At 52.8% G+C, this 23228-nt stretch overlaps 1 protein-coding gene across 1 annotated transcript; it reads right to left on the bottom strand.

Moving 5' to 3' along the window:
* Positions 1–4652: 4652 nt before the first annotated feature.
* On the bottom strand, positions 4653–21921 carry meis3 (myeloid ecotropic viral integration site 3). The gene is made up of 12 exons (XM_088627782.1): positions 21130–21921; positions 16046–16209; positions 15804–15951; positions 15301–15351; positions 14851–14901; positions 13530–13679; positions 13341–13452; positions 12787–12932; positions 11592–11668; positions 11234–11292; positions 10956–11042; positions 4653–10769 (listed from the first exon to the last, which is right to left on the bottom strand). The coding sequence occupies exons 1-12, from the start codon at positions 21139–21141 to the stop codon at positions 10534–10536; spliced, it is 1293 nt and encodes a 430-aa protein (XP_088483908.1). The 5' UTR covers positions 21142–21921; the 3' UTR covers positions 4653–10533.
* Positions 21922–23228: the final 1307 nt, after the last annotated feature.

The following is a 23228-nucleotide window of genomic DNA, read 5'->3' as shown; positions in this document are numbered from 1 at the left end:
TGCATCTCCATTCTTTTGAGAAAAATGTTGGTCTGGACGCCTCATTGCTCTGCTGGTGAAAATCAACCCTCTGCCTTAATGCTTCTCTCCTAGTCTGACTTGTGAAGCTGCAGGGCTGAAAGGTGTTGAAGGGGCTCTGGAATTACCTGTGAACTGTGCTTGAGGGACTGATGTGGCAAGAGACACAGTGGCTGTGATGTTCAGTGAGAAGCAGCTCTGGCCTTGCTTGGTGATGAAGAGTTTTAGTGTTTTTAACTGGGAAACAGCTAATACGTTTGAAGGTACAACCATGTGATTTAAAACAAACATGGGAAACGTAGATCCTTATTGTAATCCCAGGGCATTTCTTGAAAACAGTAGGGGTGTAACCCCGGTGTCCTGGCCAAATTTCCCCCTGGCCTTTACCAATCATGACCTCCTAATCCCATCTCTGAACTGGCTCTATCTCTCTGTTCTCCTCCCACTGAGAGCTGGTGTGTGGGGAGAGGACTGGCACATCATCCAGGTGGGGCTGCACACTGGTGGTGGTGGAGGGAATCTCCATTTCACCTGTAAAGCTCTTTGAGTGGAGTGTCCATAAAAGTGCTATATAAGTGAAAGCAATTATTAGTATTATTCGTAAGGTATAATAGAGTGCTCTGGGTCACAATGCCACAAGAGGGCACCCTTGTCTTACTCTGCACACTACACTGCGTATACATGATAGGAAATACAAGCCAGAGCTTAGCATGAAGTCACCAGCAGGGCACCTGGCTTCCCATCTCCTGGATGGGACACCAGTTAATGGTAGGGATTTACCCCCAGCAGTGCTGGTCCCCATTTATACAGCTGGGTGGACTGGGGCTATTGGGGTCATGACAACAGAGACTTACCTTCTATGCTACACTGCACCGATAGCATATATATAATAAGTAAATAATATAGACTCATTTTGAAGGTATTGTAGTTACTTGTTTTGGAGCAAAAAGAGCTCCTGATTCTATCAGATTATCACTATTCATATAAACTGTGCAAATGTTACAAGAAGCAGACTTAGTAGAAAAATAAACTAATATTTGAGTCTTCCTTAACCATAGCCAGGCCGTTCTCTCTTAACTGTGATTGGCAACATGTTCCTGTTAGTTCTCCTGATTTTGTTCGGCTGTGTTCATGTGAAGTGAAGAAGGGTCGAAGTCTGAGAACGGTCTATAAGAGCTTGCCAGATGAGATTAAACACGGACGCGACCTGGCAGGGCCTTGTTTTGGGAGAGGTATGGCTGTTTCTGAATCGGTTTTGGACAATGGGCTGGAATGTGCTGGGAGCAGAACAAACAACCACAGATGTGAAGTGGAGCATGCAGCTGGGTGGGGGGGGGGGGCAGACTGGGCTCTCTGGGATCACGGCAGCGGGTTGGGGTCACTGGGCTCCAGCTGTGGGGTCACACTGATGTACCCTCATATTGTCTTCTTTGTTCTTGTTCTGCATGACCACAATGCAGCACAACATGTAAACAGTTCAGCTGGATCCCACTGATTCAAAATGTGAGTTTGTGCTGCTTTCCCAAAACAAGGGCCTCTTCCCCCCGACTCTCCACCCCCCCCCCCCTGCACTGTGTGCCTCTGGAGCGTCTGCTCTGTTTCCCTTTTAATTTCTGTAGCTTCTTCTTTCTCACGTTTTTCTCTTTGTTCCCTTTCTTTAAGTCCGCCTTGCCATGGAAAAGCCCTCCCAGTGTGAAAACAGCAGCAGCCCCAGTGCCCCTCTCTCCCCCTCTCCCTCCCTCATTGTATGGGCTATGACAGGTGTGTAATAGGATGATTCATGATTGCCAGCCTCCCTTCTCCTCCCCCTGTTCTCCTTGCACTGGCTGGCAGCGAGTCTTCTCCCCGCACAATTCTGGCCCACACTCGGACGCAAACACTCAATCTGATGAACTCACGCACCGTGTGCTCTGCCGAGCTGCCGGTTCTCCCACTGCACTTACAATGTTTCATCACCGGAGCCTTAATTCAATCTGATCAGTTTGGGACGGGGAAGGGTATCTGTGGACATAATGGGTCATTCGACCCATCAAGCTTGTTTGGTTTTCCTGATCTCATTAGTTGAAGGATCTCATCCAACCGTTTCTTAAAAGAACCCAGCTTCAGCCACTTGACAGGGTAACTTGTTCCGGACTTCCACAACCCTTTGTGTAAAGAATTGTCTCCTCTTCAGAGTTTCCATGTGGTTCCCACTTGTACCTTCTGCTTTATGTTTCACTGTTCATGCTGAGGAAATTCGCTGCATTGTCCCCTCATAGTATTCTCTGTTCAAGACAACAGAGAGTTGGTTCCTTCAGCCTGACAGCGTAGGACATGCCTACAAGCCCCAGCATGTATCTGGCTACTCTTCTCTACACTGGTTCCAGAGCAACAGTATCTTCTCGATAATGTGGTGACGAAAGATGTGAACAATATTCTAAATAAGGCCTAACTAGTACCTCCTACAGTTTTTACACAGCATCTCTTTTCTCCCTGCAGTGGAGAGAGAGCACTACTTCCAGTCTGTTCTGTGTCATTGGCTGACTGGGACTGGGATGCCTCAAGCAGTGATTAACAATTTGAAGTCTTAACTTCTGTTTAGAGGGGATTGTGTTTGGTCGGGGTCTTTTTGTCCTGACAGGAGAGTGCAAACGTGCAACCCTACTGTTGCATGCTTCACCACGCCGATGGTGTGATGTTGCGATGTTGCCTCCATTACTTTCTGCACCGGTAAAAGGCTCTGTGGTCTGTGGTCAGTCATGCAGGTAAGCATTTGGTGCTCCCAAATTGGGGAGGCATGACCAGAGACAAGGTGGGCACTTCAAAATTCATTAAGACCTTGAGCTGCTAGAGGAAGGGCAGCTGGGAAGACTCTTTTGCGATTCCCAGCTGCGGCAGTATCAAAGGAGTGCAGTTATGGCACACACCTCATGGTGAGCATGACCCAGCCAGGGCTGAAATGCGATACAAACATGCGTCCGAATTCTATATTACTTTCACACATGTCGATGATATGTTTTATTACTCACTGGGACAGCATCATAGTACCCATTCTCCAGTCAGGCTGCAGGAGCTAAGGACGCCACATCGGCTCTTCCCCCATTGTGCTGTTACTGTACACTGACATCGGCAGCACTCGCTTCTGAAAGTGACACTGAAGTCACACAGAATAAAAACTGCACGACTGTACAATCGCAGAACGTGTCTGCAGATTCAGTCTGCCACCTCCCAGTCGTGTCAGCCTGATCGTGACTTCGCAAACTGAGGCCAAGCTGAATTTTGTGAAGAAGGTTTGATGAATGGATGTAATCAACTAGTAATGTGAGTGATGTCCTTTTCTTTGTATTTTATCCAGAATGTTGTGTTTGGGTGGCATGGTGGAGCAGTGGTCAGCATTGTTACTGGGGCCTGGGTTCAGTTCCTGGGGTGCTGGCTGTGTGGAGTTTGTATGTTCTCCTGCGTTTCCTTCAGGTGCTCCAGTGTCCTCCCACAGTTCAAAGACATACTGTAAGATAGAAGTTCAAGCAGGTATCTGCTTGTTGCGATGTTGTAGGCTGCAAAGGATCGAGGAAAGGTTTATTCCATGCGGAAAAGAAAAAGAGACACAACATTTTGGCTGTGGAGCCTTCTTCAGGTGCCTGGAGGTAGGTTAGGTTAATTGACTTCTGGGTAAACTGGCCCTGGTGTGAGTGTGTGTGTTTGTGTTTCTGTGTCCTGTGATGGACTGGCGTCCCGTCCAGGCTGGATCAGCCATGCGCCCTTTGCTTGCCAGAAAACCCCACAACCCTGTAGTGGATAAAGTGGAAGGATGTTTATAGCTTCTATCAGGCCACTGGTCTGTTTGTATTTTCAGAATGGTTTAAATAATTTTTTGGCACGATATTACAGGCAACTTTGAATCATAATATGTCAGATGCCTTATTCAACAGCAACATTAGTACACAGAGCCTATGACTAGCAGGCATATGGACAGACATACACTGACAGGAAGCAGGGATCATCCCTTATCTGAGGGTCATCGCCCTGGGGTCATGAAACTAGGCCGCTTCCTCTCGACCCCTGACCTCCGTGAACTCTGACCCTTGCCTGAGGCCATATGCATCAATCATGGAGAGAGGGGGAACAAAAGTGTTTTAATTCATGTTTGACATGACTAAAGGCTTTAGCTTGAATTTGAACTTTGTACTGAGTCGCACTGTAGTTTGGGGCATGGAGGCAAGACAGCTGCTGAGAGGAGAAGAGTTTTTCTGGCTGGAAGGATGGGGAGAGGATAGCAGAAGAGATAGAGGGAAGATAGCAGGAGATGATATAGAGGGAGAGAGGATAGCAGGAGAGATGATATAGAGGGAGAAAGGATAGCAAGAGAGATGATATAGAGGGAGAGAAGATAGTGGGAGAGATGATATACAGTAGAGGAAGAGATGGGGGAGAGGAAGAGATGGAGAGAATATAGGAGTGGTCCGCAGGCGTTGGGGAAGTGAGGTGGGAGACGGGAACAGGAAAGGCTGCAGAGACGCAAGTGGTGGGGGAATGGGAGAGGGAGAGATGGGGAGGAGAGACAGAAACACTGAGGAGGAAAAGAGGTTAAGGGGGGGGAGAACTAAACATGTCATATAGTTTTAACAACCCCACTCGCCAAAGATGAGCACACTGCGTTTGAAAAAGAAGGGATTTTATTCTTATTCATCTTCAAATAAGTTCTTTATCATAAAAACGAGAGAAACCAGTAATGGCAGCAGCAGCAGCTCGGGCCAGCCCCCCTGCGAGGGTCGTCCCTGAAACATGGAAGTCTTCTCTCCACCAGGGACCGAGAGGCGGAGAGGCCCCACGTACTGTCGCAGAGGAGTAGCAGGTGTGCTGTTGTGTAGCAGTGTGTGTGTGTGTGTGTGTGTAGTTGTGGAATTCTACGACGTGTGTAACTAGTGGTTCTATTGTGTACATGTACAGTGGCCTGTGTAGCTGTGCAGGTGATAAGTTGCGTTGTGTAGGTGTAACAGTGCCGTGGTAGGGTTTTGCTGCTGTACAGTAGCTAAGTGTGCAGTTGTGTAGTGGTTTATCTGTAAAGATGCCCAGGGCTCAAAGACACCTCTGAAAGAGTTGTGTTTAAGCACTGACCTGTACCATGTTGTAATTTAATTTGAAATATTTATCCCGTCTTAAAGTAATGCCATAGGTGTTTAGGAATCACGTATTAAAAATCCTGAAAGGTTATTACTGGTAAGCCAATGCAGCAGAGCACGAGTTCAACAATGAAACTATGACCTCAGGGCACAAGAGGAAATTAAGAGGGACTGAAAATAGGAGGCACTTCTTTACACGGAGAGTGGCAGGTGTCTGAGTCCCTGCAGGCCGTGGCAGGACGAGACTCTGGAAGAGGGAGCAACTGAGTGTGCAAGCAGGACCGGCTGGAGCCCCTCTCTTTCGGTGGGCTGCGGAATAAGGACCCCCATCAGAAGAACACTCCTCTAACTGTCTCCTCTCTCTCCAGCCGTGCCTGTGACAGCAGGTGTGAAAGGTCGGATTTTAACAGTGAACTTTAAAGGCTGACGATTTTCCCAAGTTTGTTTCTGAGCTCTTCTCTTTTTGAAAAGTAGCAAGCGAAAATAAAACTTTTGTAAATGGAACTTTTCTTTTTTCTTGACATCACCCAGCCTGCAAGGTGTCAATCTTGGCGTATCTGGCTCCGGGTCCTGGCCTATTACCAGAGCCTGCACCTGGTAAAACCCGGGCTGGCTCTCAGAGCTGTGCGGCAGGCCTGTGCTCCTCCCTCCCTCCCTGGGACAGGTGAGGGCGGGGCTTGGGGAAACTGCAGAGCAGGTGCAGTGGTGTTGCTGGGCCAGCAGGTGGTGCTGTGCTCGGTCTTCAGGATTGGATCCACACGCTGTGCTTCCATATGGTGTGTCGCACTCCCCTGTCCACTTCCTGCAGGGTCCTGCTCTGCATTGTGGGAAGAGTGAGCCCCAGGCTTCAGATCAGTGCCAGGGGCTCTTTGGAAGCTTGGCCCACCTGTCCCTGGCGACATGCCCCGTGCTGTCAAAGCGTGCCAGTTGCGTGGGACGCTCCTCTGATGTGAGTAATTCTGGAGACAGGTCGCCGTAGCGCCCAGTGGCAGATTCCATGGATGGGGTGAACATGGCATTTTTCAGGGGCTTTGCTCATGAAAGAGAGCTGGACACCTTGGGGCCTGATGAAGAGACTAAAGAATGTCCAGTGCCTCAGTGTGTCAGTGTGATTGTGTCCACATGTCTCTGTATCAGTGGGCGTGGATGTCCAGTGCCTCAGTGTGATTGTGTCAGATGTCTCTGTATCAGTGGATGTCCAGTGCCTCAGTGTGTCAGTGTGATTGTGTCCACATGTCTCTGTAACAGTGGGTGTCCAGTGCCTCAGTGTGTCAGTGTGATTGTGTCCACATGTCTCTGTATCAGTGGGCGTGGATGTCCAGTGCCTCAGTGTGATTGTGTCCACATGTCTCTGTATCAGTGGATGTCCAGTGCCTCAGTGTGTCAGTGTGATTGTGTCCACATGTCTCTGTAACAGTGGGTGTCCAGTGCCTCAGTGTGTCAGTGTGATTGTGTCCACATGTCTCTGTATCAGTGGGCGTGGATGTCCAGTGCCTCAGTGTGATTGTGTCCACATGTCTCTGTATCAGTGGATGTCCAGTGCCTCAGTGTGTCAGTGTGATTGTGTCCACATGTCTCTGTATCAGTGGGTGTCCAGTGCCTCAGTGTGTCAGTGTGATTGTGTCCACATGTCTCTGTATCAGTGGGTGTCCAGTGCCTCAGTGTGTCAGTGTGATTGTGTCCACATGTCTCTGTATCAGTGGGTGTCCAGTGCCTCAGTGTGTCAGTGTGATTGTGTCCACATGTCTCTGTAACAGTGGGTGTCCAGTGCCTCAGTGTGTCAGTGTGATTGTGTCCACATGTCTCTGTATCAGTGGGTGTCCAGTGCCTCAGTGTGTCAGTGTGATTGTGTCCACATGTCTCTGTAACAGTGGGTGTCCAGTGCCTCAGTGTGTCAGTGTGATTGTGTCCACATGTCTCTGTATCAGTGGATGTCCAGTGCCTCAGTGTGTCAGTGTGATTGTGTCCACATGTCTCTGTATCAGTGGGTGTCCAGTGCCTCAGTGTGTCAGTGTGATTGTGTCCACATGTCTCTGTATCAGTGGGTGTCCAGTGCCTCAGTGTGCCAGTGTGATTGTGTCCACATGTCTCTGTATCAGTGGATGTCCAGTGCCTCAGTGTGTCAGTATGATTGTGTCCACATGTCTCTGTATCAGTGGATGTCCAGTGCCTCAGTGTGTCAATGTGATTGTGTCCACATGTCTCTGTATCAGTGGGCGTGGATGTCCAGTGCCTCAGTGTGTCAGTGTGATTGTGTCCACATGTCTCTGTATCAGTGGGTGTCCAGTGCCTCAGTGTGTCAGTGTGATTGTGTCCACATGTCTCTGTATCAGTGGGTGTCCAGTGCCTCAGTGTGTCAGTGTGATTGTGTCCACATGTCTCTGTATCAGTGGGTGTCCAGTGCCTCAGTGTGTCAGTGTGATTGTGTCCACATGTCTCTGTATCAGTGGGTGTCCAGTGCCTCAGTGTGTCAGTGTGATTGTGTCCACATGTCTCTGTAACAGTGGGTGTCCAGTGCCTCAGTGTGTCAGTGTGATTGTGTCCACATGTCTCTGTATCAGTGGATGTCCAGTGCCTCAGTGTGTCAATGTGATTGTGTCCACATGTCTCTGTATCAGTGGGCGTGGATGTCCAGTGCCTCAGTGTGTCAGTGTGATTGTGTCCACATGTCTCTGTATCAGTGGGTGTCCAGTGCCTCAGTGTGTCAGTGTGATTGTGTCCACATGTCTCTGTATCAGTGGGTGTCCAGTGCCTCAGTGTGTCAGTGTGATTGTGTCCACATGTCTCTGTATCAGTGGGTGTCCAGTGCCTCAGTGTGTCAGTGTGATTGTGTCCACATGTCTCTGTATCAGTGGGTGTCCAGTGCCTCAGTGTGTCAGTGTGATTGTGTCCACATGTCTCTGTAACAGTGGGTGTCCAGTGCCTCAGTGTGTCAGTGTGATTGTGTCCACATGTCTCTGTATCAGTGGGTGTCCAGTGCCTCAGTGTGTCAGTGTGATTGTGTCCACATGTCTCTGTAACAGTGGGTGTCCAGTGCCTCAGTGTGTCAGTGTGATTGTGTCCACATGTCTCTGTATCAGTGGGTGTCCAGTGCCTCAGTGTGTCAGTGTGATTGTGTCCACATGTCTCTGTAACAGTGGGTGTCCAGTGCCTCAGTGTGTCAGTGTGATTGTGTCCACATGTCTCTGTATCAGTGGGCGTGGATGTCCAGTGCCTCAGTGTGATTGTGTCCACATGTCTCTGTATCAGTGGGTGTCCAGTGCCTCAGTGTGTCAGTGTGATTGTGTCCACATGTCTCTATATCAGTGTGCGTGGATGCCCAGTGCCTCAGTGTGTCAGTATGATTGTGTCCACATGTCTCTGTATCAGTGGGTGTCCAGTGCCTCAGTGTGCCAGTGTGATTGTGTCCACATGTCTCTGTATCAGTGGATGTCCAGTGCCTCAGTGTGTCAGTGTGATTGTGTCCACATGTCTCTGTATCAGTGGGTGTCCAGTGCCTCAGTGTGCCAGTGTGATTGTGTCCACATGTCTCTGTATCAGTGGATGTCCAGTGCCTCAGTGTGTCAGTGTGATTGTGTCCACATGTCTCTATATCAGTGGATGTCCAGTGCCTCAGTGTGTCAATGTGATTGTGTCCACATGTCTCTGTATCAGTGGGCGTGGATGTCCAGTGCCTCAGTGTGATTGTGTCCACATGTCTCTGTATCAGTGGGCGTGGATGTCCAGTGCCTCAGTGTGTCAGTGTGATTGTGTCCACATGTCTCTGTAACAGTGGATGTCCAGTGCCTCAGTGTGTCAGTGTGATTGTGTCCACATGTCTCTGTAACAGTGGGTGTCCAGTGCCTCAGTGTGTCAGTGTGATTGTGTCCACATGTCTCTGTATCAGTGGGTGTCCAGTGCCTCAGTGTGTCAGTGTGATTGTGTCCACATGTCTCTGTAACAGTGGGTGTCCAGTGCCTCAGTGTGTCAGTGTGATTGTGTCCACATGTCTCTGTATCAGTGGGTGTCCAGTGCCTCAGTGTGTCAGTGTGATTGTGTCCACATGTCTCTGTATCAGTGGGTGTCCAGTGCCTCAGTGTGTCAGTGTGATTGTGTCCACATGTCTCTGTATCAGTGGATGTCCAGTGCCTCAGTGTGTCAGTGTGATTGTGTCAGATGTCTCTGTAACAGTGGGTGTCCAGTGCCTCAGTGTGTCAGTATGATTGTGTCCACATGTCTCTGTATCAGTGTGCGTGGATGTCCAGTGCCTCAGTGTGTCAGTGTGATTGTGTCCACATGTCTCTGTATCAGTGTGCGTGGATGTCCAGTGCCTCAGTGTGTCAGTGTGATTGTGTCCACATGTCTCTGTATCAGTGTGCGTGGATGTCCAGTGCCTCAGTGCCTCAGTGTGATTGTGTCCACATGTCTCTGTATCAGTGGGTGTCCAGTGCCTCAGTGCCTCAGTGTGATTGTGTCCACATGTCTCTGTATCAGTGGATGTCCAGTGCCTCAGTGTGTCAGTGTGATTGTGTCCACATGTCTCTGTAACAGTGGATGTCCAGTGCCTCAGTGTGTCAGTGTGATTGTGTCAGATGTCTCTGTAACAGTGGATGTCCAGTGCCTCAGTGTGTCAGTGTGATTGTGTCCACATGTCTCTGTATCAGTGTGCGTGGATGTCCAGTGCCTCAGTGTGTCAGTGTGATTGTGTCCACATGTCTCTGTATCAGTGTGCGTGGATGTCCAGTGCCTCAGTGTGTCAGTGTGATTGTGTCCACATGTCTCTGTATCAGTGTGCGTGGATGTCCAGTGCCTCAGTGTGTCAGTGTGATTGTGTCCACATGTCTCTGTATCAGTGTGCGTGGATGTCCAGTGCCTCAGTGTGCCAGTGTGATTGTGTCCACATGTCTCTGTAACAGTGGATGTCCAGTGCCTCAGTGTGTCAGTGTGATTGTGTCCACATGTCTCTGTATCAGTGGATGTCCAGTGCCTCAGTGTGTCAGTGTGATTGTGTCCACATGTCTCTGTATCAGTGGGTGTCCAGTGCCTCAGTGTGTCAGTGTGATTGTGTCCACATGTCTCTGTATCAGTGGATGTCCAGTGCCTCAGTGTGTCAGTGTGATTGTGTCCACATGTCTCTGTAACAGTGGGTGTCCAGTGCCTCAGTGTGTCAGTGTGATTGTGTCCACATGTCTCTGTATCAGTGTGCGTGGATGTCCAGTGCCTCAGTGTGTCAGTGTGATTGTGTCCACATGTCTCTGTAACAGTGGGTCTCCAGTGCCTCAGTGTGTCAGTGTGATTGTGTCCACATGTCTCTGTAACAGTGGATGTCCAGTGCCTCAGTGTGTCAGTGTGATTGTGTCCACATGTCTCTGTATCAGTGTGCGTGGATGTCCAGTGCCTCAGTGTGTCAGTGTGATTGTGTCCACATGTCTCTGTATCAGTGTGCGTGGATGTCCAGTGCCTGTGCTCCAAGGAGGGGGTCTGGCGGAGTTGCAGAGGTGGGTGCAGTGTGCAGCAGCATGGCAGGGTGAGGAGGAGGGTAGGGGGGCAGTGGAGAGGGGTGTCGCAGCGAGGGGGTGGTGTGGGGGGGCAGGTGGGCAGGCGAAGGGTATCCTGGCTGGGGCAGGACTCCCCTGGGGTAGTCTGTGGGCAGACCCGTCACTCCCTGGAGAGCTGGAGAGAGAGGGAGAGGGGTGATTAATGAGCACTGCAGATGAGTGGCTGCTCTTCCTCTCTCCACTAATCTACCCCCCTCTTCCTCAACCTCCCCCGCTTTCTCCTTCCCTGTGCCTCCCACTCCTCTCCTCTCTCCTCTCTCCTTCCTCGAACTCCCTGCAACCCTCTCCCTCCTCCTCTCACCCGCTGTCCTGATGCCCAGGTGTGTGGTGCCCTCCAGGCCGTAGCCCGCCACGCCCGCACCCTCGGGGCTGTAGGGAGCGCCCTGACCTGCAGGGGGAGACAGACGCCGCGTCAACCGAGGGGGTCACACAGTCGTCACGCAGAGCGCTGCGATTCAGGAGGAGGACAAGGGTGGGCTGCCACTGTCCTTTGACTCGACAGCGAATGAAACTGAGGGGTCGAGAGACACACACACACACACACACACACACACACACACACGACGGGATGGCACACACCTGAGCGGTTGGACTGGTCTATCATGGGCTGCACTATCCTGCGCCTGGCGTTGATGAACCTGGGGGAGAGGAAGGAAGACCTGGATCGAGAATCCGCATGGGAGCCAGTGACGGAGAAGGAGGGCCTGGGCGTGTCTCAGGTACTGAATAGACTGGCCGGGCGGAGGCACAAGCAGGAGAGCGAGAGAGGGGCAGCGAGTCTGGGAAGGCTGATCTATTGATCACTGATCAGACTGACTAGGGGCTGGGCTGTAGGGTGGTGAAAGAGCTGTTGCTGCAAGGCTGTGAAGCTGGATGGGGAGAGAGATCATGGAATGGCCTTTCTTACTGACCGCTGCTGAATAGAGTTTGGACTGACCAGTTGTTGACCTGCAGGATGGTGAGGCCGGTGTCCTGGGCCAGCTGCTTCTTCTGCTCCTCCGAGGGGTACGGGTGCTGAGAGAGGACAAACGGAGCCGGGTCACACAGCGGAACGCACATGTCTTTCTCCTCTTTTCAGGTCGTAGTTTCCTGCATCTCCCCCCAGTTCGATTGTTTCCTGTTCTGATTCTTGCAACCGTGATGAGTTTGAGGAGGAATGTTTTGTTTAATACCTGAGTGTTTTTATAGGGCAGCAGAAAGTGTATCTCTGTCTCTCATTCTCCCTGCTGGCAGTGGAAGTACAGGTCAGGTCTGCCTGTGTCCAGTTTCTATGGCCAGGCTGTGGTCACTGAGCCTGTCCTCTCTGGACAGCCAGGTCTGCCTGTGTCCAGTGTCTATGGCCAGGCTGTGGTCACTGAGCCTGTCCTCTCTGGACAGCCAGGTCTGTCTGTGTCCAGTGTCTATGGCCAGGCTGTGGTCACTGAGCCTGTCCTCTCTGGACAGCCAGGTCTGTCTGTGTCCAGTGTCTATGCCCAGGCTGTGGTCACTGTGCCTGTCCTCTCTGGACAGTCAGGTCTGCCTTTGTCCAGTGTCTATGGCCAGGCTGTGGTCACTGAGCCTGTCCTCTCTGGACAGTCAGGTCTGCCTGTGTCCAGTGTCTATAGTCCCTCCGCAGGATGTCTGGTCTCATGAGGGCCCGGGACGTGAGTCCCAGTGGATCAGCTGGTGCTGTTTGTTTTGCGGAGTGATCTGGCTCTTTTCCTCTTCCTGTCTGCACCTCGCCTCTCTACCCCTCTCTCCTTATCCCACCCCCCTTCCTCTGTGATGAGGCGGTTAATTGTGTGGAAGTAATCTCTCTTTGTTGTATGAGAATGTCGTTAGAGCTGCTTCAATTAGCCACTAATTACCATTTGCTCATTAACAGACCTTTAGCTAACTAGCCACAGAGAATAACTGCTCTGTCTCCCTGGTGATCTGAGCTCTCTTATTGTCTCTCCCTTTCCCTCCTGCCTGTTCTTCCCTCTCTCCCCAGCTCCTCTCCCTGTCCTCCTGCCTTTTCCTCCCTCTCTCCCCCCACTCCCCAGCTCCTCTCCCTGTCCTCCTGCCTGTTCCTCCCTCTACCCCCCCACTCCCCAGCTCCTCTCCCTGTCCTCCTGCCTGCCTGCATCACTCCTCTCTGCTCGGGTTCTTACAGACAGGTGCTGGAAGAGCCAGGCCCTCATGATGTTTGTTGCTACTTTGGGGAAGATCCCTCGTTTCTTGTTGTTTTTCTTCTCTCTGTCTGTCTCGTCCTCTTCCCCTGTGCTGGGAGATGCAACGCTGGTGTCTAGGAGGTCACCTGGAATACAGTAGGTGATGATATTAGACATACAGACAGTACAGACTCACAGGGCAGACACAGACAATGCATCAGTGCCTTTGCAGCAGTGCAAACAGTGCAGACAGGGCAGGCACGCAGACAGGGCAGGCACGCAGACTCACAGACAGCGCAGGCTCACAGACATAAAATATATGCAGATAGTAGCAAGAGACAAACAAATAGTATAGACGGGCAAAATATGTCCATTTCCCATCTTCTTCTAGATAGCAATTGTTGGGATAGTACATCAGCATGTGTTAGTAAGTCAGGATGTCTATATCTGTCATTGTATCAGTGTGGCGTCATGATAACGTGTATGTGTTTCAGGGGAGGAGTTGTCAGTGTATCGGTCTAGCTGTGTGTCCAGTATGAACTGCCCCTCTGTACCGTTGTCACTGCAGTTGTCAGTGCTGTGGGAGGGGAGGCCGCAGGATGAGGGTCCTGGTGTCCCTGAGGGGGTCGACACGCAATCCTCTGGGTCCCGGAGCCACGAAGCGTTCTGCGGAGCGAGAGAGAGACAGGTCACCCACCTGCACCAGCGCCTCTTCCTCGGGGCGCTGTGCTGACGTGACTCACCTGGTCTGACAGACTGGTGCAGGAACCAGCGAAGTCCTCCAGGTCCGACTTGGACCCACCCTCCCGGTCATCAAGCACCAGGTCTGTGGGCATCTTCCCTTTCAGACAGGTGATGTAGCGGTGGCAGAAGTTATCACACAGGTCATGGACCTGACAGAGAAACATGTGGTGGTGGAGAGAGAGTTTGGTTAATACACACACTGTAATAATAATATAATAATAATAATTGCTTACACTTATATAGCGCTTTTCTGGACACTCCACTCAAAGCGCTTTACAGGTAATGGGGACTCCCCTCCACCACCACCAATGTGCAGCATCCACCTGGATGATGCGACGGCAGCCATAGTGCGCCAGAACGCTCACCACACATCAGCTATCAGTGGGGAGGAGAGCAGAGTAATGTAGCCAATTCATAGAGGGGGATTATTAGGAGGCCATGATTAGTAAGGGCCAATTGGAAATTTGGCCAGGACACCGGGGTACACCCCTACTCTTTTCGAGAAGAGCCCTGGGATTTTTAATGACCACAGAGAGTCAGGACCTCGGTTTTACGTCTCATCCGAAGGACGGCGCCTGTTTACAGTATAGTGTCCCCATCACTATACTGGGGCATTAGGACCCACATGGACCACAGGGTGAGCGCCCCCTGCTGGCCCCACTAACACCTCTTCCAGCAGCAACCTTAGTTTTTCCCAGGAGGTCTCCCATCCAGGTACTGACCAGGCTCACACCTGCTTAGCTTCAGTGGGTTGCCAGTTGTGAGTTGCAGGGTGATATGGCTGCTGTACAGAGAGTATACAGAGAGAGAGGGGTCCATACACACACTGCACTGAGAGAGAGGAGTCTATATACTGTACTGAGAGAGAGGGGTCCATACACACACTGCACTGAGAGAGAGGAGTCTATATACTGTACTGAGAGAGAGGGGTCCATACACACACTGTACTGAGAAAGAGGAGTCTACACACCCCCTGTACCAGGACATAAAGGGGTCTTTACACACAACTGTATCCAGAATGAGAGGGGGGCTATACACGCACAGTGCTAAGAGAGAGGGGTCTATACACGCACAGTGCTGAGAGAGAGGGGTCTATACACACACTGTGCTGAGAGAGAGGGGTCTATACACACACTGTGCTGAGAGAGAAGACTGTTAACACACACCGTACCGAGAGAGAGGGGTCTATACACACACCGTACCGAGAGAGAAGACTGTTCACACACACTGTACCGAGAGAGAGGGGTCTATACACACACTGTTAATAAATGGACACAGCCCATTGCCAAGCTGCCTTTACTGTGACCAGTTCTCACTCACCTTCTCCAGCTCCAGCAGGTGAAACCGCAGCACCTGTATGGCTTGTATCATCTGCAGGAGACAGGGAGGAGAGATGGAAGCACAGGGATATTCCAATATTCCGATATTCCTCTTTCCTGACCTGCCGTCTGCCTGCTTAGTGACTGGTAACAAACTCATAACAAATCAAATCCCAGTCTCTCGCTACTCTGCAGCAGTGCCTGCATTCTGTGCTGCTGGGTGGGCAAATTCTCTCCCCAGTCTAAAAATCCTCCAGAGACTCCTAGAGGAAGTCAGGAAGTCAGGATTACTGTGTGGAATAACTGTCATATTGCGTTTCTCAATGTAGGGGCTCAGTCGGGTTACCCACTGCGAAGGCAGCAACAGGGTGTCTTCATTCTGACCTCACACCTAACAAAGGGTTAGACAGAGCAGAAGAGTTAATGCGTCAGTGAGGTCTGTCCGTCATACCAGGTTGTCCAGTTCTGGGTTGGAAGAAAACAGAGGCTTTTCTGAGCGGATCTGAAACAGAAAAACAATAATATCAGCAACAGTAATTAAAAGTCAGGGCAGTGGTTGATGAAGTCTTCAGTCAGTGTGTCGGTTCATCACTGTGGCTGTTGGTTAGTGGAGTGTTGAGTCAGTATAATAGTGTATCAGTGTTCAGTCCATCACTGTGGCTGTTGGTTGGTAGAGTTGTTAATTTAGCAATGCATCAGTGTCTGTACATCACTGTGGCTATTGGTTAGTGGAGTGTTGAGTCAGTATAATAGTGTATCAGTGTTCAGTCCATCACTGTGGCTGTTGGTTAGTAGAGTCTAGAGTGTTACCCTGTATTGGGCACCAGTATGTGATTCAGTGCATTCAATTGTCAGGGTGCCTTAATAAACCAGCGACATGAGTATGTCAGGGCTTCAGTGCATCAGTGCACTTCTCTCAGTGTCTCACTGTCTCAGTGCATTAGTGCCCAGGACCTGTTTGGCGAATGCAGCAATGTCCTCGTTGAAGGAGTCAGAGGAGCAGACGTCGCTGTGTGAGGTCAGGGCGGCTGGCTCGCGGGGTGAGCAGGTGGCCAGTTCACACTTCTCAAACACCAGCGCCAGCAGTGGGAACAGCGGGTGTCTGTGGGGACACATACAAATACAGCTCTAACACGGTCGCGGTGCTGGCAGTGCACCTGTGAATTAGCACACCGACGAGGCCATGCGACACCTACCCATAAATCTGGTCCTTGTGGTGTTTGAGTCCAGCGCCCCCCCGGTGAGAGGCGTAGTGGGGAGTCTGGCTCAGTGGGGGAGCGATTGGGCGGATGGTCATAACATCGCTGAACCCCCCTCCACATGCTGTCTCCACTGAGGGGTACTGCAGCACATCCTCATACTGAGAGAGAAGGACACACAGGGGTCAGGGGTCAACGCACACCCTGACACCGCACCGAGAGAGACAGACACACTGGGGTCAGGGGTCAACGCACACCCTGACACCACACCGAGAGAGACAGACACAGTGGGGTCAGTCCACACCCTGACACCGCACCGAGAGAGACAGACACACTGAGGTCAGTCCACACCCTGACAACACACCGAGAGAGACAGACACACTGGGGTCAGTCCACACCCTGACAACACACCGAGAGAGACAGACACACTGGGGTCAGTCCACACCCTGACACCACACCGAGAGAGACAGACACAGTGGGGTCAGTCCACACCCTGACACCGCACCGAGAGAGACAGACACACTGGGGTCAGTCCACACCCTGACAACACACCGAGAGAGACAGACACACTGGGGTCAGTCCACACCCCGACACCACACCGAGAGAGACAGACACACTGGGGTGAGTCCACACCCTGAGACTGCACCGAGAGAGACGGACACACTGGGGTCAAGGGTCAGTCCACACCCTGACACCGCACCGAGAGAGACAGACACACTGGGGTCAAGGGTCAGTCCACACCCTGACACCGCACCGAGAGAGACAGACACACTGGGGTCAGTCCACACCCTGACACCACACCGAGAGAGACAGACACACGGGTCAGTCCACACCCTGACACCACACCGAGAGAGACGGACACACTGGGGTCAGTCCACACCCTGACACCACACCGAGAGAGACAGACACACGGGTCAGTCCACACCCTGACACCACACCGAGAGAGACAGACACACTGGGGTCAGTCCACACCCTGACACCACACCGAGAGAGACGGACACACGGGTCAGTCCACACCCTGACACCGCACCGAGAGAGACGGACACACTGGGGTCAGTCCACACCCTGAGACTGCACCGAGAGAGACAGACACACTGGGGTCAGTCCACACCCTGACACCGCACCGAGAGAGACGGACACACTGGGGTCAGTCCACACCCTGAGACTGCACCGAGAGAGACAGACACACTGGGGTCAGTCCACACCCTGACACCACACCGAGAGAGACGGACACACTGAGGTCAGTCCACACCCTGACACCACACCGAGAGAGACGGACACACTGGGGTCAGTCCACACCCTGAGACTGCACCGAGAGAGACAGACACACTGGGGTGAGTCCACACCCTGACACCGCACCGAGAGAGACGGACACACTGGGGTCAGGCAACACCCTGAGACTGCACCGAGAGAGACGGAAACACTGGGGTCAGTCCACACCCTGAGACTGCACCGAGAGAGACGGACACACTGGGGTCAGTCCACACCCTGAGACTGCACCGAGAGAGACAGACACACTGGGGTCAGTCCACACCCTGACACCGCACCGAGAGAGACGGACACACTGGGGTCAGTCCACACCCTGAGACTGCACCGAGAGAGACAGACACACTGGGGTCAGTCCACACCCTGACACCGCACCGAGAGAGACAGACACACTGGGGTCAGTCCACACCCTGACACCGCACTGAGAGAGACAGACACACTGGGGTCAAGGGTCAGTCCACACCCTGACACCGCACTGAGAGAGACAGACACACTGGGGTGAGTCCACACCCTGAGACTGCACTGAGAGAGACAGACACACTGGGGTGAGTCCACACCCTGACACCGCACCGAGAGAGACGGACACACTGGGGTCAGGCAACACCCTGAGACTGCACCGAGAGAGACGGACACACTGGGGTCAGTCCACACCCTGAGACTGCACCGAGAGAGACGGAAACACTGGGGTCAGTCCACACCCTGAGACTGCACCGAGAGAGACGGACACACTGGGGTCAGTCCACACCCTGAGACTGCACCGAGAGAGACAGACACACTGGGGTCAGTCCACACCCTGACACCGCACCGAGAGAGACGGACACACTGGGGTCAGTCCACACCCTGAGACTGCACCGAGAGAGACAGACACACTGGGGTCAGTCCACACCCTGACACCGCACCGAGAGAGACAGACACACTGGGGTCAGTCCACACCCTGACACCGCACTGAGAGAGACAGACACACTGGGGTCAAGGGTCAGTCCACACCCCGACACCACACCGAGAGAGACGGACACACTGGGGTCAGTCCACACCCTGACACCACACCGAGAGAGACGGACACACTGGGGTCAGTCCACACCCTGACACCACACCGAGAGAGACAGACACACTGGGGTGAGTCCACACCCTGACACCGCACCGAGAGAGACGGACACACTGGGGTCAGTCCACACCCTGAGAGAGACGGACACACTGGGGTCAGTCCACACCCTGAGACTGCACCGAGAGAGACGGACACACTGGGGTCAGTCCACACCCTGAGACTGCACCGAGAGAGACGGACACACTGGGGTCAGTCCACACCCTGAGACTGCACCGAGAGAGACGGACACACTGGGGTCAGTCCACACCCTGACTGAACACTGCTAAATGAAACTGCAAGAAGCTGGGAAGACAAAACAAGGAAAGTGGGAGAGAGAGACTGCAAGTGAGATGTGGGGGAAGACATTAAAGAGAGAAGGAGAGGCAGTTCTGACAGAGCCATGTGTGGGAGGACCGTTAGTAGTTAGTGTCTCTCCTCCTCATTAATTTGTTTCAACTCCAGCTCTCTTTGATGTGCATTTCAACCCCCCTCTTTTCACCAGCTCACTGATATTGTACAAGACATCACAGCAGCCTGCAAGCACAAACATATCCTGCACACCCTGACACAGACTCACAGTACTCAACACTACACTACACACTGATGTACACTGCACCCTGACACAGACTCACAGTGTTCAACACTACACTATACACTGATGTACACTGCACCCTGACACAGACTGACAGCACACACACACTGCACACTGACACCACTCACATTACACACCCACACACACTAACAGCACTCATGCTGAACACTGAAAGACTGACAGCCCTCACACTACACACTGACAGCCCTCACACATGGCAAGAGAGTCTATACCAGCAGATCAGATCTCAGGACAGAGATTATGAAGTAATCGGAGAGAGAGTCTATAATGACAGAACTGGTCTCGCAACAGATCGATCCCGTTTTATTCCAGAGCTGGTGCTGGAGTCGGCCGTGTGGTACACGGGTCCCAGACAGGAACTCTTGATCGCTCTCCCCCACAGGAGGGGGGAGGATGGACAGGCGCTACACGGACACACCCGGCTGGTGTAAACTCTAACGCGGCTGCTTCGGCTCCGTTTTCCGCTGTTTTTCTGCAGTGTGCCGTAAAGCGCCCCGTGGGGACCGGTCTCGCAGGCGCAGTGTGAGAAGTTGACTGTTACTGCAAGCGCTAGTTGCATTGCAGCTGGTGTTGGGGATGACGCGCACGGGAAAGTTAGGGCTCTGCCACCGGCTGTGGAGCGGCCACGCGGGGGTGACGTGCGCGCGCAGCGGTTCTCCCTACCGCTTCGCGATTGGGTTGGTGCGGCGCTGATGGCCGACAGGAACGGGTGCCAAACGCCTTGTGGACGCAGGCCGCTGTCTCCGGAGCCCCCGGGTCATCACACACACACAAGCCCAAGCCACTCTTTTTCTTCATCGCCCGGGGGGTCTCCAGAAGCTTTCGCGCAATTAGCAGTCCGCTACAACCAATCAATCAATTAATGCCAGCAGCAGCGCTCATTTAAGCTGTATTGCCATCGGCTGATGTTCAATCAGGGGAAAAACACAAATCCGTGTTCTGATCGATCGATCGATAAGACGGCACAGCGAGTGTGTGCGGGTGCACGCTGGGCTGCGTTAACGAGTTTCTGACAGGAGCGGCTGTCCGACCGGACCGGAGCGCGTAGAGACCCGGGCTCCCAGGGGCGGACTCTCCGGCAGTGTGGACAAGCGCGGGACTCGACGGCGCAGGAGCCCGACTTTCCCCCAGTTTGCCTCTCTGTCCTAGCCTGAGCGGTACCAGCAACGGCGGTAGACGAACCCCGGTAGGAACGGTGACCCCCTAACTCTCCAGCTGGCTGCCCGAGCGGGGAGTGGCGACGCGACCGGGGGCAGCAGGCTCCCAGCTCGGCGGCTGCCCTGGGTGTCTGGATCAGCTGTGCCCGCGCGGAGCGCAATTAGAGCGTTAATTAGAGTATCTGTTTACAGCGCCAGCCCGCAGACGGGCGACAAGCCGAGCGCCTCGGATTCACTGTAGCAAAAAAGTTGACCTACATACCGAGTCCGTCTCTCGCTCCCTCCCCTCCCCGCGTTTCCCCCACGCTCTCCGTGGAATTTCCCTGCGCGTGTCAGTGACAGGGACCCTAAATTCGGCCAAGTCCCCTTGGGGTGGGCAAGAATCACCCCCCCAGAACTTGACCTCGAAATCTAGGGCAGTACCAGCCATCTTATTAGTCGTAGATAAATGACGGTGATTCATTTTAATTTCAAGAAGCAGCGCGATATTGCTCACAATGTGTTCTACCGCTATCGGCACTGCAAGTTCGCGTCTCCTTGTTATTCTGATAATGTTTATCAGAATTAATCCGTGACCTATATACAGGTACGTGCTGGCTAACTTGTCAGCGGGCGGCTTTAAGCGGGCCAGCCCTGTGTCCGGGTCAGGACCCGGGTTCTGCCAGACCGGTACCGCGGCCGGGCTCGGGGACTGGTCCTCCCGCACGCCGGCGCTCGGCGCTCTCCTGCTGGGCTCGGCCGCGGCGAGAGGTCCGAGTCGGTCAGAGAGACGAGGGGAAAGCGAAAGAGTCAGAACCGGCCAGACCTCCCAACCCCCCCACACACACACACACAAAAAAACAGAAAAATTCAAGGCTGAGCCGGGAACCTCCACTAGCATCGCGCGTTAACGTGCAGGCTGAGAGGAAAGGACAGAAGACGGATTCACCGTGGCCGCGGCGCCGAGAGACGGGGGACCTACCCTGCTCTCCATCAACGCGAGTGCAGCCGGCTGCCCGGCGGACGGACGGCACGGCGGAGCCGCAGTCCAGCGCTCCGGGCTCCGGGCTCCGGGTGCCTGTGTCCAGACAGGCGAGCCGAGACGGCGGTCCCGATGCCGCTCGCAGCGATCCTGGGCGGAAATGTGGAAAACGGTGGCCACCACAGCTCGGTACAGCGGGGTCCGGTCCGCTCACGGGCGGGCGAGACAGTCCTGTCAAAGAGAGGAATCTAATAGCGCCTCCAGAGCAGCCGCGTTTCCCCCTGACCAGCGCGTCCGGCGTTGCCCATAGCCGGAACCATTCCCACCCGAGATTAATAATAATAACCAGAAGAAGAAGAATTCTGCTTATTGCCGCTGTTGTCGCCCGGCTGTGTTCATCCTGTATGCGCGGAAGAACAGTCGGATGATCGGCGGGGAAATGCCCCCTTCTCCCCCTCGGCCCGAGCTGCGGCTCGGTCCGGTTCGGGCGGTGCTCGGTGTCGGGCGGGGCCGGGCGCTGGTCCGGGGCTGACCGGGACTCTTCCTCCCCTCGCTGGAGCGGAGTGATGTCGGCGTGCCTTTTGGCCGCTCCCGCTGTCCATCAACACGAGCAGGCGACGGGGATGGAATCTGTCACTGCGAAATGAGCGATGAGCTTTGAAGACCTGCGGGGGGGGGTCTCTTCAGCGCGCGCACACACACACACGGCGTCCCCGTCTCTCGCAGCGCGTGCGGACCGCTCTCTCCCCTGACACTGACACTGCCACACGGCGGCGCGGCCCGGGGCGACATCGTCCCTCTGTCGTCACCTCCGCGGGACAGCTGTCCGGCCGCGGACTGGCTAAATAATAATGATGATGATTAATATCCTGCCCTCCCTATCTTCTGCATACTGAAGGAGAATAATTATTAACATCAATCTCGCTTTCCTACTCCAGTATCTGAATACTATCATAATCTTAGCATTGTCCTGTTGTTGTTATTATTATTATTATTATTATTATTATTATTATTATTTTACTATTTATTTTACCTGACCACGATCTTGCCTTTGTTGGAAAAAGACGCTGTAACTGGACCCGAAAGTTAAAAAAAAAAAAAAGGTACTAAACCAAGAAGCAATGTGTTATGTGCTGTGGAGTGACAGTCTGAGTTGTGACAGTGTCTGTACAGTGGGAGTCTGTAGTGTCTGTAGTGTAGTGTCTGTACAGTGACAGTACACAGTGGCAGTCTGTAGTGACAGTGTCTGTACAATGACATTGTGCAGTGACAGTCGATATAGTGGTAGTTGTCTGTACAGTGACAGTCTGTAGTGACAGTGTCTGTACAGTGACATTGTGCAGTGACAGTCGATATAGTGGTAGTTGTCTGTTCAGTGACAGTCTGTGATGTACCTGTGATGTGCTTGTGGCAGGACTTGACACCAGGTTCTCCGGTCTGAACCGCAAATATCATCACTTTATTATCCCAGCCTTTAAATCTCCTCTTTAAGTTTACCAGGGGTGTATGTATAAAAATACAAGCATGGAAGGAAAGGCCAGTTGTGCAAAGAAATGTCTACCGAAGAGAACCAGTAGCAGGGGGTGCCAGTGGTTGTGTCTGACCGGTGTGTCCTACCCTGGACACTGCACATGGCTGAGAGCTCACCCAGGGGATCACTGAACGCTGATCCCCGTGTTTGAAATTTGAGACAGACGACAGAAGCAGTCAGATGTGTCCCTCTTATGTTTTTGACATGAATGTGCTGGTTTGCACCTCTGCGAGTTTCTTAAATATTTAAGTTTGCATTTCTGAAATCATGCAGATCAAGTCCCTCCACTCCTATCCCTCTTCTCCCTCCCTCTCTTCCTCTTCATCTCCTCTTTCACTCTTACACTCTTACTCCTCCTCTCTCTCCCATCCTCCTGAGAGTTGAGATGAGACTGGGGGGGGTGCCATTACTTCCTCTGACTGTTGTTATTAGCGAGATGGATGGGCACTCTGTTTATCCTTGGACCTCGGAACGATTACTGCCATCGAAGTGATGGATTGAGGGGGAGCGGGAGAGAAGGAGAATCCATCATCTCCTTAATCTGCTTGTCTTCCTTCCAGAGAGGGGA

The sequence above is a fragment of the Lepisosteus platostomus genome, chromosome 4 (assembly GCF_059453375.1).
Source record: "Lepisosteus platostomus isolate fLepPlt1 chromosome 4, fLepPlt1.hap1, whole genome shotgun sequence".
Classification (NCBI taxonomy): Eukaryota; Metazoa; Chordata; class Actinopteri; order Semionotiformes; family Lepisosteidae; genus Lepisosteus; species Lepisosteus platostomus.
This window is presented reverse-complemented; position numbering and strand designations above follow the sequence as displayed.

Bases quoted from the DNA above. Each gene is read 5' to 3' on its own strand.
- meis3 (XM_088627782.1), bottom strand. The intron at 15,952-16,045 runs GTAGGTGTCGCA...GTGTCCCCACAG, and splicing joins CACAAGGACCAGATTTATGG to ACACCCGCTGTTCCCACTGC. The intron at 15,352-15,803 runs GTCCTGGGCACT...TTTCTGTTTCAG, and splicing joins TTGCTGCATTCGCCAAACAG to ATCCGCTCAGAAAAGCCTCT.